Raw genomic sequence first — 16,845 nt, forward strand, 5'->3', positions numbered from 1 at the left:
TGGATGTAACCACAATGATGTTATAGTTATGATAATTAATTGCTAACCAAATCACTTTCTGTTAATAAGTAAAGTCTTCATTAAAATACCACTTCACTGGAGCTGAACACTTTCATATCAAGTAGGTGCACTTTTTAACAAAAGCTGTCCCTTCAGTGTGCTGTGTTAAGTGATCTACCTTCCCACTGAATCCAGAACCACGTTGATTTTCCTGTCTGTAAAATAGGAAACACACTTTCTGCACATCTCTTTTTTTTGGCATGTCTCAAAGATCATAATCTTTAAAGCACATATCCATGCAAATTTCTCCTGGTAGAAATACTCGTGCATCCTCGTATTCCTTCATTCTTTCAGCTGGATATTGGCTTCCTGTGCCACAATGCACCCTAGGAGCAGTGGCCTCTGTTATGAGCTGAGCTTCCCTTCTTATGCTTAGACATAGTGGAATCAAGGCAGTCTCAGTAGTTCTGACCCATATATCCCTTCCCAAGCCCTCTGCTCACACATGTAGTAAATATGCTTTCTCACTCAAGGGGTGAGTTACGTATTTTCCATTCTGTTCCACATCCTACTAGAGAAAAGGCTCTTGCTGGTGCCGTAAAGGCACCAGCCACTTGACTGAGAGTGAAGTAATTCATATCGGCCTGTACAGGGAAGCTGAGCCTAATTACAGCTCATCAGTCATAGTCACAAAGTGAAGGGAAAGTATGTTTGAAACAGCTATTAAAATATTTAGAATTACAACACTGTAAATTTACATAAATAATCCTGATACTTATGTGCAGTCACCCTCCTTTGATCAGAAATGCTCTCAGCAATTAGGCCAAGCTAATCTATTGCAGAACTTTTTTGTCAGGTTATGAAAACTTGTCCATTGTTACTGGCGAGTTCTCGATCTGTCACCTCTTACCTTTTGCACACTGGATTCACTTTTGAAATGTCATTTTAATAGCTTTTAAAAAAGAAATTTTGTAAAAATTCAAATAAAGGAAAATACTGAAAACTTTAAGAAATCTCAGGAGAAAAACTCATCTTGAAGAAACAAATATTTGTTTTTCTGTCTGATCCTGTATCAGCGGTTTTGGATACTTGGCATTCAAATCTACTGTCAGCAATTTCACCCTAACCAGGAGCACAGACTTACTGAACAAATCCCTTATCAGTACTTTCAGACTCTAGTCTTTTTTCTTTCCTGTAGAGGCACAAATCAAAAATCTGAGGGATCGATGTGTCCCATATATACATGTCACCGATCAGGGCACGCAGCAGTTAACTCTTTTTCCCCCTTTTACTAGCTGTAATGGCACTGAGCATGGTCTTTTCTCTTTTCTAGATGGAATGGGCCGAGTCCTTGCTCAAGATGTATATGCAAAAGATAATCTACCACCATTTCCAGCATCAGTAAAAGACGGCTACGCTGTGAGAGGTAAACACGTGCTTCGTAGACAGTGTCTGGAAAACTGCTTTATAATGTCTTAATTCATCTGGTTTGAATCCAGCAATGGTTATTTTGGTTTAGATTTCATGCAGATCAATGCTGAAGTCACAGTTATGTAGAATGCAACTGTCTTGAAGGAAGGCCGTGAAGCTGAGTTCAGATCTTTTAAGTGGATGCTTATGTCCACAAGCGAATGTGCATCCATGTGTGCTCATGTTGCTAGTGCATGCCTTGCTTTTTATTAAGAATTTAGGAGAGTAATGGAACATTACAGATTCTTCTTGTATTCTTCTGTTATTGATTTAATGAGGATTTTCTTACCTATCTATTACTTTGTTGAACTGTTACAAATCCAACATCCTATTAGTGAATATTTTATTGATTGCATTAGAGAATTTTCAAAAAACCTTGGAAGAATTTTCTTTTATGGAGATACCTCAAAAGAAGAAATGATTTTTACTTCAAAAATATTGCAGCTGCCGTACATGATCCTGAGATTTGCTCAGTTGTTTAGAATATGATGCTAATAACACCACGGTGGTGGGTTTGATCCCTGCACAGGCCATTTATTTTAGAGCTGAACTTGATGATCTTTGTGGGTCCCTTCCAACTCAGAATATTCTGTGAAATACTCTGTGAAAATTAGTAGTGTGATTTAACTCATTGCAAGCATTGAGTGTGGTTTTCCAGAAGACCTGAATTCATGCTCTGCTTTACCACTAGATGCTGCATCATTTTGAGGCAGTTGCTTCTCTGTGCATCAGTTTTTCCCTTTCTAAAGACTAATGATGCTCACTTCAGAGATCTGTGAAGAAAATTAAAATATACAGGGCTGAACATTATACTATAGTGATTTAATCATGGTAGTGATTAAATCATTGTAACACCACATTGAAATCTGTACACAATACCCAACTTCTGGGGACATTAAAATAGCCTTTTTGTTGCTGGCAGCTGGAAAAATGGAAAGCAACTGTCCATGAAATAGACTGTCTGCAAACCCAGGCTGTTGATGAAGTTCAATAGCTTCTCCATAGATTTGATATAAAAAATAAATTTTCAGGTCTACAAGATGAGTCTGCAACTGTCTGTCATGTATGTGTGAGAGACAGGCTGACCAAAATGACTGGTAATAGCAGCCAGGGAGTGCAAATGTAGCCAGAGAAATGCAAGTAATGTGACACTAAGAAGAGCTAAGACGGTGAGCTCTGAGTAGAATGCTGAGTGACAAGGGCCTTGGGATCAAGCAAATGCTGCCTTGCAACCTGATTGCTGCAGGGTAAGGGAAAAAACACACACCATCTCAGTAAACATGAGAATGAGCAGAATGATCATGAACACTGTCTTCAACAACTTCTGCCAGAAACAATTTTTGCAGTGGATTCAGAGTAACACTGAAATATTTGAGTGTGTCCAGAGGAGGACACTAAAGCTGGTGAAAAAACTGGAAGGAATGTCCTATGAGGAGTGGCTGAGGACTCTCTGTTTGTCTAGTTTGAAGAAAAGGAGGCCCAGAGGTGACCTCATGGCTCTCTACAGCTTCCTGAGAGGGGGCAGGTGGAGAGGGAGGTGTTGAGCTCCTCTCACTGGTGTCCAGTGACAGGATGTGTGGGAATGGTTCACAGCTGTGCCAGGGGAGCTTTAGACTTGACACAGGGAAACATTTCTTTACCAAGAGGGTGAGAAAGACTGGAAAAGACTTCTAGAAGGTGGGTTGATGCCCCAACCCTGTCTGTGTTTCAGAGGCATTTGGACAATGCTATTAATGATTTGCTTTATCTTTTGGTCATCCCTGAATTGATCAGGCGGGTCTATTCTGTTCTGTTTTGTTCCATTCTTATTTTTCTTATGGACCTGTACCTTGGAATATGAGAAAAAAAGCTTGTAGGCAGAGGTAATATTGACTACATTAATGGATACTTCTTATAAAAAAATTAAGGAATACCTGTCAGTGATATAAACCTATCTACCCAAAACCTTGTCCTTTCAAGTTATATCAGTTGTACATCATCTATAAACTTTGTCTCCATATTATTATTATTATTAGTGGGGAAATAAAATCTAATTCAATACCATTTTGTCAGGTTAAAAATAATTCAGCTATGAAAGATTTCTTTCTCTTCTTTTGCTGGATCATCCAAGTGCTTTTTTTTCAGTGAAGGTTTGACATCTCTCTTCACTACTATTACATTCATTACTCAACGATGACTAGTTAAAAAGTCCTTTTCTACTTTCATATTTTAGATTTTGTTCTAAAGCTCATAGATTAGTATGTTTGACAGGCTTTTAAAGTTAAGTTATTAGTATTCAAACGTGACTGTGTACCATAGATAATTATCTGCAGAGCTGCAGCCAGTGCCTGAGTACAAATGTGATAAATCATTGTGCAGCCTGAATTGGGCATCCTTCCTGAAAGCAATCCTTCTCAATATAAGGTTATGTAGGTGTATATTCAGGGCTCCTGAAGTAAAACAGAAGGTATTAAGATAAAGGTTGTCACTGATTAGAACTTCATCTCTAGGAAATCAACTTTTGACAACTTCAGATTTAAAATTAATAGTAATACATATTTAAATGTGATCATACAAACCTGGTTTGTCTGAACCACTTTTGGCAGCATGACTGCTGTGCTTGGGAAGGCAGAGTTGCCTGTGCTTCATAGATGCTTTACATCATGGTAAAGCCTATAATACCATGAATGCAGCTTGCTGAGAGACCTTTGAGGCAGGCAGAAGCTTAAATTACATAAGTAATTGTGCCTTTTTTGTCCCTGTAAAAGTACAGATTTGCTAAATTGGAAGTCCTGGAGACTTGTTAAATCTGTGATCCCTGACTGCTGATTTTCAGTATTGCTTCAGTGAGACTTGTAGTAGCTAGATCAGTGCTAATCTAAAGTTACAGATAGGAACAGGACTCAGACTTCAAATGTGCCAGTCCACATTGCATTATCTTAGTCCTATTGCTCTTCAGACCTGTATAGTCACCTTTGTGGTCTATAATCATTGCACTTGTCCAGATTTTCCTCCAAAGATAGAAATAGAATCTAGAAATGTCCTTTTTCCGTTGTTGTCTGGAAAAAGAGGTACATACACTTACAAAATGTGATTCCCCTGTGTTGTCTTCACATAGAAGATTTGCGCATGGTGGAAATTTTTATAAAAATTATCTCACATACACTCTTAAATCTTTGTTATTAATGTAATTCCTCCTAATCTGCATTCACTTGACCTCAGGTAAAAATATACTGTTCTCTAGAAGCTGTAATTTTCAAAATAATAAACACAACTCAAAAAGACCTAAAATGTAAAATGTTTGCAGAACTTCTCTAACCTTAGTCATGCTGACACTAGAGAACTGAATCTTAAATCATCTTTGCTTCTCCAATTCTTAATTTATAATGCCATCATTTGTTTTGGTTCAGTCTTTACCATTTGTATTGTCCATCTTAACAGCTGCTGATGGCCCAGGAGATCGATTCATCATAGGGGAATCCCAGGCTGGTGAGCAGGTAAGCACAATTTCTACTTCCTTTTTTTATGTATTTTTCTTCTGTCAGATTTTGCTTTGCCTTTTTACAAGTCTTGCCTATGCTCCCAAATTCAATATTCTTGGATGTGGCGTGAACTAGGACACAGCTGTACCAACCCTCCTGCTATGTGCCTTGGGACATGATTTCAGAAAGTGAGGTAGTACAGTTATGTAAGGAACTAACAAGGATATCCCAAAATACTTCAGAGCATTGTGCCGACATGTCTGATAGGAGTGCACACAGTAATGTTCTGCCCTAGTACAATGTTTGAGGACATAAGATTTCTAGTGGCGGAACAATTCATAAGCAAAGAAAAGCTTGATTTAACCCCTTCTTGCTGAGAGATTTTTAAAATATATCAGACCAGTAATGGTTTCCATAAGATGCTTGCATGTTTCACACTAATACCTGCAGAATGAAGTGTCAGAATTTAGCTTGAAGCTTTTAAAGATAGGTAATGATCAGAACAATCATGAAGAAGCCTGGCAGCAGCCTTGTTAGGGGTTGGTTTGAGAAGAGTGTGCACCTTTGTAGATATATGGATTGATTTTAAGTGCAAGTTGAGGCAGGACCCTTTTGTGACCTGCTGTGTTCTATAAATATACATGTGTAGACAGTCTGTGGTTTGTTCTCAAACTCAAGGGTACATTTCATTAAATTCCTGTATTAATACTGGGTAATAGGAAAAAATCAATTATGTTCAACCACTGTTACTCTGTCAATTTAGTTATACCTGCCACCTTCTGTTTAGGAGAGCATGAGTTAATCCATAATATTTCTCCAGCTGTTTCAAGTCTCAGTTTATAAGTCTGTGTATTGCATGTGAAATGATGGAGAAAGAGAAAAAGTAGCAGGCAAAACAAAGGATTGATTGGTTTTAATGAGGATTTTCAAGTGTGTCCTTTTTGACTTCTAAACAAAAAAGTCTAAGTAAAATTGAAGTATTTTACAAGTTTTGTCAGGTTTTAGAAGTATTACCAGTTGCAGGATTATTCCACTTTTTAAAAACAGAGTTGATCTGCCTCTAAATGTGTAACAGACATTTCATTTGGCTAATCATGATAGATACAGGGAACTGTGAAAATTATTTTTGCTTTAAGTCCCATCCATCATCATGAATTATACTTTGTGTAACTGACACCTCAATACTGATATTCATGTGAACTTGGATTAATGAATCTGTTGTATGAAATACATAAAACTACTTTGAATACTAATAAAAAAACAAAAAAACCCTAATGAATTCAGCATTTTTTTAGCCTGCCTTGTATTTTTAGCCCTTCTTGACTGCATTTTCAAGCATTAGTCCAGAAACCCTTTTTATTGGCACTATAAAATAGCAAGAATCAGCAGAGCAACCCGCTGACTTATCACTCCTATCATTATTCCCCTGTCATCTATATTATCATTTTGGTAGTTAAATACCACAACACAGTGGTGCTTGAAAGCAGTGCTGTTGAGGCTGTCCCTGGTGGGGAGCTCTGCCCATTAGAGATCTAAAGTTTCAGTGTCCTAATCAGTTCAGCGGGTTTGTACAAAAGATAAAAGGGCACATGGGAACTTGCTGCCCTCCTACAAAGTTCAAGAGCTCACAAATGTCTCTCTGCAGGGACAGTCTGTCCTCCCATATTACTGGGAATAGGAAGCCTCTCTGGCAAGAACAAAAATGGGGTGGGAGGAGGCATGCAGAGAGAGTGTATTTCTGAAAATACCAGTGGCAAGTTAGAAAAACGAGGCTGTTGACCTCTGAATAATTGGTCAAAGTTTTTTCTTGGGCCAACACATCTTCAGGTTCATCTCCTTCCCAAGAAATTATTTATAGCCTTGGAAGGCTCCTTAGTCTAATTTCACCCTTCAGCCACTCTCAGCAGCAACATTCTGCTTTTCATGTTACAGACCAATTAACAGAATGATTCACAGCAGGGAGTTCAAAATAGGTTTAGGTTTGGCTCCTCCTGTAGGGAAGAAGGTTATGTAAGTACTAAGTAGAAAGGAAGAAAATAGGACTGAGAATTGCAGGGAGGACATACAGCCAAGTTGGACATTTCTGTGTCAATTTTTAAATTGTGTACTCTTTTCTGAATTCCATTTCCAGGTGGTCGTGTTTATGTTAACATCCATTTTTTAATTTGTCTTGAGGAAAACTTTGAACCACTATCCATCTTTGGGAAGGTTAGGACACACTTGAGATTACTAGTGATGAGCCATCCACATGGCTTTTGAAACACATGGGAAAGAATGGTTTTATTCCTATAGACTTCCACAGCTGGAGCAAAGCATTTCCTGCAAGAGACACTTGACTAGCCAGCTGCCATACAGGATGGAAAAGGGACATTTCCATGGTTCCATTGGCTTGGGCCTTTCTGCAGCAAGGCGAGTGGGTCTTTGTAAATCACATAGGAGAGGTGTAATCACATAAAAGAGGAAATGCCTGAGATGGGGGCTGTGCTCAGTAGAGTATTTCTGGATTTTATTCATGCCTAAAGTTGAGTAGATTATCAGTGATGAAGACCAAAAACAGAAACCAGTATTGCCCTATTCGAGGTAAAGGCAAGATCTCAAAGGCCTTTAAAAGAGCCTCTGCGAAATTGTTACATATATTAATGTGAGTTCTGAGAAGCAATCATCTCTTTATATTCATAGTCTCTAGCGCAGAAGAACACAGCCCTGGAGATTCACACACAAATCTGATGGTTGGCTTTTGTTTATAAAGTTAATCTGATCAAATTCCCAGAGGACAAAATGCAAATTAAATATATGAGCAACATAACCAATTCTAACAGCAATTGTTAATTGTTATTGTATCATAAATTTGTTTAAATGAATCACATCATTGCATCTCAGAAAATTAACTCATCTAGTAATAAACTCCAAAACCATGGTTAGTTACAGCATATTTTATCTCCATAGGCACTGATTTGTGGCAGTCAGTGTAGACATTTTGTATTCTTTGTGGTGCTTTTTCAATGGGAGACATTTTTTATGCGGTACATTGTTCCTCTGAAAATTGTCACTAAAATCAGTGGTACTTAGCAAGTTCAAAACAATATTACCTATTTGTAGTAAATCTTTGGAGTATATCTACAACAGTAAGGAAAAGAGTTGCCATAATCCAAGGTATAAGCTTTGCCTTTTGCAACTTTTCTTTCCATAAAAATCAAAATAACGCACTAGCCAACATTATTTTCCCTGCTTCAGTATAAATGGTCATATCTATGCTATCCATCCACAGCTCCTTGCATAGTCTGTGGTGGGGAATAAATACCATTTTTAAAAAGCAGAATTTTTATGTCATCTGGTTTAGATACCTACTTTAGGACAGCATGAATCTTGCCCTAAAAACACACTAACCGTGACATATGGTGTGTGATTTTTTTTAAGTTTATTTTAGCATTTTATTTAAGTTCCTCCTGAAGGATGTTAGATTTACATTGCCTGTAGAAAAGAGTCAAGATTCAATCAGCTCCAGACTCGGTTGTTTCTTGGGATACATAGGTCCCTGCCATACTGCGGTAAGCCAGACACAGAGCACCCTCTTCCTAGGGTGTCTGTCCCAATAAGTAGTCTTTGAAATACACACATTGCAAAATAATACTCACCTTTCAGAGGTTATGACAGTGCTAAAGTGGAGTAGAAGAGTGGGCAACGCTACCAGCTTTATGCAGCTGAAACATTGGCCACTGGTCTAGAGTTGCAGGTGTCTAAATGACTGCTGGGCAGGACAGGTGACAGTGCTTGGGCAGCACTGCCTGCAGGCCTGTGGGTTGCTGCTGTCAGGTATGTGCTAATCACAGTTTGAGAAGTCTTGGATGTATTCCAACACTGCAAATGGAATATGAAGTCAATCTGCACATGAATTATATGTGTGACATATACAGAAAATGTTGCTCTGCTCACAGCTGTGTAGATCTTTGTGTAGCACATGTTCAGTAGTAACAGTAAAGCCTAAATAAGTCACACTTATTGAAACTGCCATGGAGAGCCAGCAATGAAATCTCAGTCATCATATCAGCTTCTTTTAATGGCATTTTTTAAAGAAATGTTGTTTTAGTTAGTTATTTATTAAGTAGTTATGGTCAAATTGTAATTTTACTCTGGGTTTTGAAAAGTGTATGTTGAAATAGCCTGCCTGATGGGAAATGTTATTTAAAACATGTCATTTGTTTTACCATGTTGTTCTGATATTTTTCTCTTCTTTGTATTGCTTCTGCTAAAACTTTTTCATGTCCTGTGAGTTTATGTAATTGTAGGATATTACCAATTTTAGGCTATGCTAAACTGACCTCACAAAGGTGGTATTCTCTGTGAACTGTCTCTCAGTATGAGGAAATCAGCTTAAAAATGAAGCAGCTTGTTACATTACTATGCTACAAGCTGTTGGTTTTCCATCTATAGTGTGCTGGTAAAACAAAACAGAAGAAAAATCCAACCAAACCAAAGCAAAAAAATTTCAACCCTGGGGACTAGAGTACTCTGCAAAAATATTTATGTAGAGAAAACTACTAGAATTTTGCACATCTAAGTTTCAAGAAGGTCACCACCTAACTGTTAAATTTCTGAGCCAGTTATTTTTCTGAGCCAGCTGAAATACCAGTATACTGCTCTTCTGAAAGTTATTCTTGTGATAGAATCTAAGGGGTAAAAAATGAAGCCATCTAATATGTGGCCATGTAAATAAAGTCAGATGTGAAGCAAAGACCTAATGCTCTTCAAATACATTGGAGTTTATTATACCTGTTGATATTGCAGACAGTATATCAGGAGTCATGCTGCAAATAAGAATTCTACTCTTTCAGATTATTTGCATAAAGTTTTTTCTTTCCAAAAGTAGACTAGTTTGGTTTTTTTTATTTTCCAGCCAACACAGACTGTGATGCCTGGTCAGGTAATGCGTGTTACAACTGGTGCTCCAATTCCATGCGGTGCTGATGCAGTGGTGCAAGTGGAAGATACAGAGCTCATCAGGGAATCAGATGATGTGAGTCACAAGTTACAAAACTCATTTTTCTTTTGTGCAGCAGAAAATGGCTCATGATACAATCCTGTAAATATGAAGGATAATTCTACAGAAAAGCTCTTTGATAATCACAGGAGTTTGAGGATTTTCGCATCACTTCCAAAGCAGCAATTCTCACTTTTTCAGGCTGTGATAACAGTACCACAGACCTACCTGTTCTGATTGATTTTTCATCAAAGTTGTTGAATGGTGACACCAAAATACTTGGGAACATGAGTGAGAGGCAAATGTCTTCTGGAGATCCACGACTACAGTCCAATTTGAGTGCCTGTTGTAATCACGTTTTAAAATACAGAGTAGTGGCAATCTCAACAAGTAAGAAGGGAAACGTTTTCTTAAATTACATATTGATCCCAGAATAATATATTGAAATGTTACAGTGCAGAATTACTGCTGATGTAATTAAAGCTGAAGATGATTTTCTGTGGAAAGTGGAACTATTTTAAGTGCTGCAAAATCCATAAGATGCCTTGGGTTCTTTTAAACTTTGCTATGAAAATAGTTCTGTATTATCAGAGTTGATCTCATTTCAGCAAAGGTGGATTTGGTGGATTTTGGAGAATATATCTTCTATACATACCTTCCAATACATCTGTTTAGAATAATGGTTTTTATTATGAAACGGGTGAAGTCCCTCCCAACTTTTTTTAAACCACAACTAAGTTTTTTAAATAGACCTTTGTGCTTCTTTAAAGTAAGAAAATTGCTGAATTTAAAGACCTCTGAAAATGGAGGAAGATCTTCAGGTAATGTATAAGGTACATATGCCCCCAGAACGTAGACTTAACTGTGTTTGATTGGAACAGATTTTCCAGCATACCTATGAATCATATTAGTGCCCTACCTTACAGATGCTGCAAAGTACCACAGGAAAAATATGAGTACTATAGTACTAATTCAGTATTCACACTTGTCTTAACAAAGTAAAATGTGCTTTTTATGAAGCACAGAAGCTCTCTATAAACAACCTGGACTTCCTTTGTGTTCAGAGAATTCCTTCTGAATCATTGCTTTCACTTACCCAGCTGTGATTTCAGGACACCATCATCATGTTTGCTGTCATCTGAGAGATTTTAAGGCAAGAAGATATGTCTCTTGTTGACACAACTTCCAAGTTCAGTTTTGGAATGAGCTGTGTGTGTGGTTCTCTGCTCAAATCAGTCTTTGCTCTTCTGCTGCTGTTCTGCCAAGCTGTCCCACATCACCATAGCTCTGTGCTAACCTGTGATTGCAGCTGGAGTGTAGACAGACGAATTCTTGCGTTCAAAGCTGATGAAGACAGCAAAAGCCAAAACATACTCTCGTGATCCTTTCTCATGCCTTATTACTGTAAATGCATAGATTTTGCATCTAATAAAGTCAGCAAGCTGTCTAGGCTGCCCTTCCTGTCAGAGAAATTATTGAGTCAATCCTGTATTGAGGTTACAGATGTGTATGTATAGATTGTATCTTCATGTAAATTAAACCATTGCCTTCACTGCTTATTAATCATTCCATTAGCCTTAGTGAGCAATTTTTTGTGGCTTTTGCCCACCTCATCATGAGGGGACTGTCACATTGCAGACCAACACACATGATAACCTGGTATTTTCTACTTCTTTGGATGTCTCTGACCTGTCTTTCACTTTTTATGTGCATGTTCTCCTCTGCATGTGATAACAGGTTATTTGGCTGTGTGCTTAAACTCAGGGATTTTGGTGAATGGTGAGCCACCTTCAGCTTTTTTCTTGCCTATAAGGGTGAGGTAGAACTCTTCAGTTTCAGCTTGTCTTTGAATACACCACTCTGCTAATCCTGCTCATAATAGTTGGTATAGTCTAATTAATGTGTTATTTTTTCTCTGCCTTTTCTTGTCTGGTTGGCTACATATTTCAAGAATATTTTTCTTTTTAGTGCCAAAAACTCATTCAGGGCTGGGATTTAACCAAAATGAAATCTCTAACATCTAAAAAGTCTTCTTCTGAGAAGAGATTGTTTTTAAAAGGAACTTACTTCTTCTAGTTGTAGTAGCAGTACCGAAATTTAACAAGCATTCCCCAGATGACTGTAGAAGTCACAGGTTTGAAGGGAATTACAGCCATCCATCAGGAAGAAAACTTCTCATCAGCTTGCCAAACACACAATAATTGAGAAACATATCTACACCCTTTTCATTTTGAGATTTTATGTCACCTTGTAGGAGAAAGGAGGCCAGTGTGATCAACCAAAACAAGAGCGAGATCTGCATCCAGCCCGAGCACCAGTGGACTGGTGTGGATGCTGTTAACAGCCACCAGAACAAACAAACCACTCAGATATAGTCCAAAACATACTAACACACAGCAAGAATGATTGCTGACACACACCAAATGAAGGATGTTCTCAGCACAATGCCATACCTCTCTGCAAGCACTACTTTTAGCCACCTTGAATCATCTCAAATTCCTGAAGCATTCTCAGATATCCATCAGTTCTGTAAATAACAATCTCTGCACATCACCGTATTGTCCACACTCATACTTCCCACAGTGCTTCTCAAACCTGGGATTACTGAATTCCTCAAAAGCCTTTATTTTTTCTTGTTCCCCCCTAATCCAGGAATCTTAAATAGGACCTTTTATATTACTCAAGCATATCATTGCCTCTCCTCTTGATTCCCTCAAAATTTTCCTATCCATAAATGTTATCAAAGATACAGAAATTTCAAATTTCCATGACTGGAGTGGCATAAAAATAAAATAATTGTTGGACTAACCATCAGCCCAGATTTTTATCACAATCTTCAAGTGTCAGATAAAAGGCCATCCTGGGCACCAGCGCAGCCATTTTGAACTCTCAGAGCCAAAAGTTGTCTCTTACCTTACATGAGGAGAGCAAGTATAAAAGAAACAGAATTTGCAGTAAAAGCATATTTTGAAAATACTGGGATTAAGTAAGAAATTTTTTTGTTGATACGTTTCCGGTTTTCAGTGGTTTAAATTTTCACAGTAGGTAAATAGAGTCACAGTCTGTAATAACAAGTTTATTAACTTTGACTTTGGGGGCTTAAGTTTAAAGCACTTAGTTTGAACTCAGAAAATGCTGTCCATATCACCTTCAAGAAAAGATGAGGTCCCAATGTCCTGTACAACACTGTCATTCCTGTAGAAATTTCAAATGACTCTGACCTGCCTTGTTTGTTTTGTAATGTTGGTGTTTGATTTATATTTTGAGTTAAATATGAAGCACTACATGATAATGGAAAACCAAAATCTGTTCCAGTCTAAGTAAATTTAGATTTAGTGCTACTGACAGGCTGGCACTAAGTCAAAGCTGTGTGTATATATCATCAGTCCATTTGCAGGTCTTCAAATTAAATATTAACAATATAGGTCATATGCCATTTATTGGCAGTGAGTGAATCACCAAACCATTGACATTCTGAAGAAGAAAACACTTCAGACTTTTCAGGCCACTGTCTCTGGATCTCAGCAAATCAACAAGATGTATAAGCCTCTTTCTGATTTGTACAAGGCTCTCAAATAGGAGTTTCCATGACAAGAATCTGCATGAGAATCCTGAAACAACTAGAGCATAAAGCTTCTTCCCACCTCTCTGCTACCACAGTGGCATATTGTCTGTCAGATTAATGGTCTTTTTGAAGTGCCGTCTTTGAAATTGTTCTACCAGATCAAGTTGGCTGAGAGGACTAGGAAGAATCCACTCATTGAGAGAATTGACAGGCAAAGGATGTAAGATAGGAAAGATATATAAACACAGGCATTAAAAGAAAAATAGTAAGCTAGAACTGCATATTCAGTGCTGGCCCTTCCCTGGTGAGCTCATCAAAGGGAGAATTTCTTACAATGCTGTTCAGTTTTAGCACACATTGTATTACAATGCTTGACAAACAAATCAAGAGAGCAGTATGATGCTTAAACCATAAGGTGTCAGTGTAATGGGTGCTGCAAGCTCTGTAGACCTCTGATAAATTAAACATTAATCTTCTTTGAGTAGCTCAATTGACTGTATTTGATGTCCTTGTGTTTGTAGGGCACTGAAGAACTAGAGGTTCGAATCCTGGTGCAAGCTCGACCAGGCCAAGATATCAGGTCTGTATTTATAAACAGTAAAATATCTCTGTAAGTGATTTTTAAAGTCATTTTTTAACCTGAGTAGTACAGACATGTTGCCAATCTCACTGGTGAATATCCATGGACACTCCTCACCTGGAGCAAGACCAATCAAGAAAAGAACTTTTGAATCTCATTCTGTTTCTCTTTCATCTTTTTTTTTTCTGTGCTATGATTTTCAGACCTATAGGACATGACATTAAAAGAGGTGAATGTGTGCTGGCTAAAGGAACCCACATGGGTCCATCTGAGATTGGTCTCTTAGCAACTGTTGGAGTGACCGAAGTAGAAGTTAACAAGTTTCCAGTGGTTGCAGTAATGTCAACAGGAAATGAGGTAAAAAAAAGTTTGTTTAGACTTACGGTCTGAAATACTATGTCTTCTTCAGGACAGTGTTGTGCATGGTTACTTCCACCCTATTTCCAAGCAAACTCACTTTTTGAGCTGCAGTCCGTGACAGGAGATCCTTTTGTGAGGGATCAGCCCATGGTCAGCTGCTTGTGTTTTCTCCCTCATGGGCTCTCTCACAGGTCTCAAACAATATCTTTGCCAAAATTTTGATAACGTATCCAACCATGTGCCAGATGCTTTCCTCCTGCCAGCAGTAGTCAGGGTTTTAGTTCATACTGCCAGTCATGTCTGAATGGTAATTTGTTTTGAGCAGTACTCCTCTGTAGCTACAGTGCAAATGACAGATAACCTGTCTTTGAAAACTGAATAGTACTACTAAATGCCTTGCTGTAGTATTGTGCCTTAATACTTTGTCTAATATTAACATGTGTTGGAATCCATACTATCTCCTGTTGATAGAACTCCAGACTAGCTTTCTAATTGCCTTGTCTTAACCACATCAGAAAAATCAGGTTCAAGATTAACTTAATTTATTAGTGTGTTGACCCAGACCAGCAACCATGCTTGCTCATTCCCTCCCACAGCTGGACAGAGAAATAATGGGAAGAGCAAAACCAAAAGAACATGTGGGTTGAGATGAAGTCAGCTTGAAATTTAAAGATAGCATGAAGTTATGACTGTCCTTTGAGATAAACTTTTTGAAATACAGATAAAAACATTAACTCCATAGCTGTATTCTCATACAGCTTGAATATGCTGAATTTAAAGAGATTTTGAAAGTATGTTGAATTTTGTCACCTGGTGGTGTCATTGCAACTTCCACAACCCCAGTGGTGGTGACTGCTGTGTACCGTGGGTGGCTGAGGCCAGCCTTGCTGAGGAAGAATCCTGCCAGATTTCATGGCATAGACAGGGTGTGGCATGCAGGAAACATAGGGCTAACTGAAGAACAAATCCATAGAGCTGCAAGGATTAGAGATCATGATTAGTAACTTGTATATGATGGAAGATTCTTATATGTCATTAAAGGGTCCTTTACCTTGTGGGCATTCTCTTTTGTTCCATGTTTAAAAAGATCCTGCACAGTGAGTTTCTTAAACATCCTGTGGAAGTCTGCACAGAAACATTGCTGCAGCCAAAGCATAAAATTTAGCCTTGCTGCAATTCTGGGGTTTGTTACCTTACTACCTGATGTTATTGCTGAAATTGTGACAGATACATTCTTATTAGCTATATTATAATTTACTTCCTGTCAATATTGTATTGTCCTTCTGTGTCCTGCAAGAGATCCTAATATATATAAAATATATGTTTACATATCTATGTTTCGTAGTTTAGCTTCCAAAATACATGACATATGTAAGGCAATTGCCAGTATACTGTCTTGAGAGAAAGTTTTTCATCTGAAACAGTAATTGATATGAGAACTAAGCTTTAAGCTTCTGTCTGTTAATGCAGTGCAGATTGTTGTATTTAAAAAACATATTTGTGAGTAGACAATTAGCTTCAAAATTTCTTTTAATACCTTTAGATCTGGTTAGCAATATCCATGAAGTTCCTTTAAAACTTGGAAACCTTTTTTCTTTTGTTTGCTAATGTTTGAGATTAGAATCCAGGTACTCAGAAGGAAAAAGAAGGTTTTGCTGACATGAGCCAATAAGAACATGGGGAACTGGGCTAAACAAGCACATTATGTATCTTTTAATTTAAATTCACTGTATCACTTTATACATACATTTTATGATATGTGTCTAAAAAGATCCTGCCCAATCTGAAGAATAAAATTTTCACTTGTGTAAAGGCAGAGTATTCCAAGGCGATTGACTGAGGTTGTTTCTGGTTTTATAGCTACTGAATCCTGAAGATGACCTCCTACCAGGGAAGATTCGGGACAGTAACCGTTCAACTCTCCTAGCTACCATCCAAGAACATGGCTATCCAACAATCAACTTGGGAATTGTGGGTGATAAGTAAGTACCACATGTTAGTAAAGATGTCACTTCATATTCATGCGATGCACTTTATGGCATCCATGGAAAAAAGAAATACCAGAGAAAATGTCACTCATTGCAAGTGTCAGTGGTGTGACAGGGCACTCTTGGAGAAGGTATTTCACCCATTTTGTTAGAGAAATAAGTAAGTCTTTTCTAACATTAAGACGAACCACTTGAAAAAATTTTATGTTATAGTGTTTATTTTGTTTTGCCCTCTGTTTGTTGACACAGATATCTATTACTGCTGCAGTATCAGTCCAAGCACTATACTTAATACACAGCAGAGGAGACAATTCTACAGCAGCTATACATTTTTCTGACCCAATAAAGGGAGAAGGAAAGTTTATCTCAGAGTTTACTTTCCATTAATTTATAGTATAAAATTTTGTCAGATTCTGAGCAGTTGTCTTTTCAGGAAGACCCCA

General features: G+C 37.8%; 1 protein-coding gene across 20 annotated transcripts in view; it reads left to right on the plus strand.

Moving 5' to 3' along the window:
- The window catches only part of GPHN (gephyrin), a 290,109-nt gene that overhangs the window by 242,442 nt on the left and 30,822 nt on the right, over positions 1-16,845 (plus strand). For all 20 annotated transcript variants that reach the window (XM_071558087.1, XM_071558093.1, XM_071558090.1 and 17 more), the window contains 6 exons: positions 1,334-1,426; positions 4,891-4,946; positions 9,826-9,945; positions 13,996-14,054; positions 14,258-14,411; positions 16,275-16,396. In XM_071558087.1, coding sequence (XP_071414188.1) covers positions 1,334-1,426; positions 4,891-4,946; positions 9,826-9,945; positions 13,996-14,054; positions 14,258-14,411; positions 16,275-16,396 — 604 coding nt within the window. The remainder of the gene's footprint in view (positions 1-1,333; positions 1,427-4,890; positions 4,947-9,825; positions 9,946-13,995; positions 14,055-14,257; positions 14,412-16,274; positions 16,397-16,845) is intronic.

This window comes from Pithys albifrons, chromosome 6, assembly GCF_047495875.1.
Source record: "Pithys albifrons albifrons isolate INPA30051 chromosome 6, PitAlb_v1, whole genome shotgun sequence".
Lineage (NCBI taxonomy): Eukaryota > Metazoa > Chordata > Aves > Passeriformes > Thamnophilidae > Pithys > Pithys albifrons.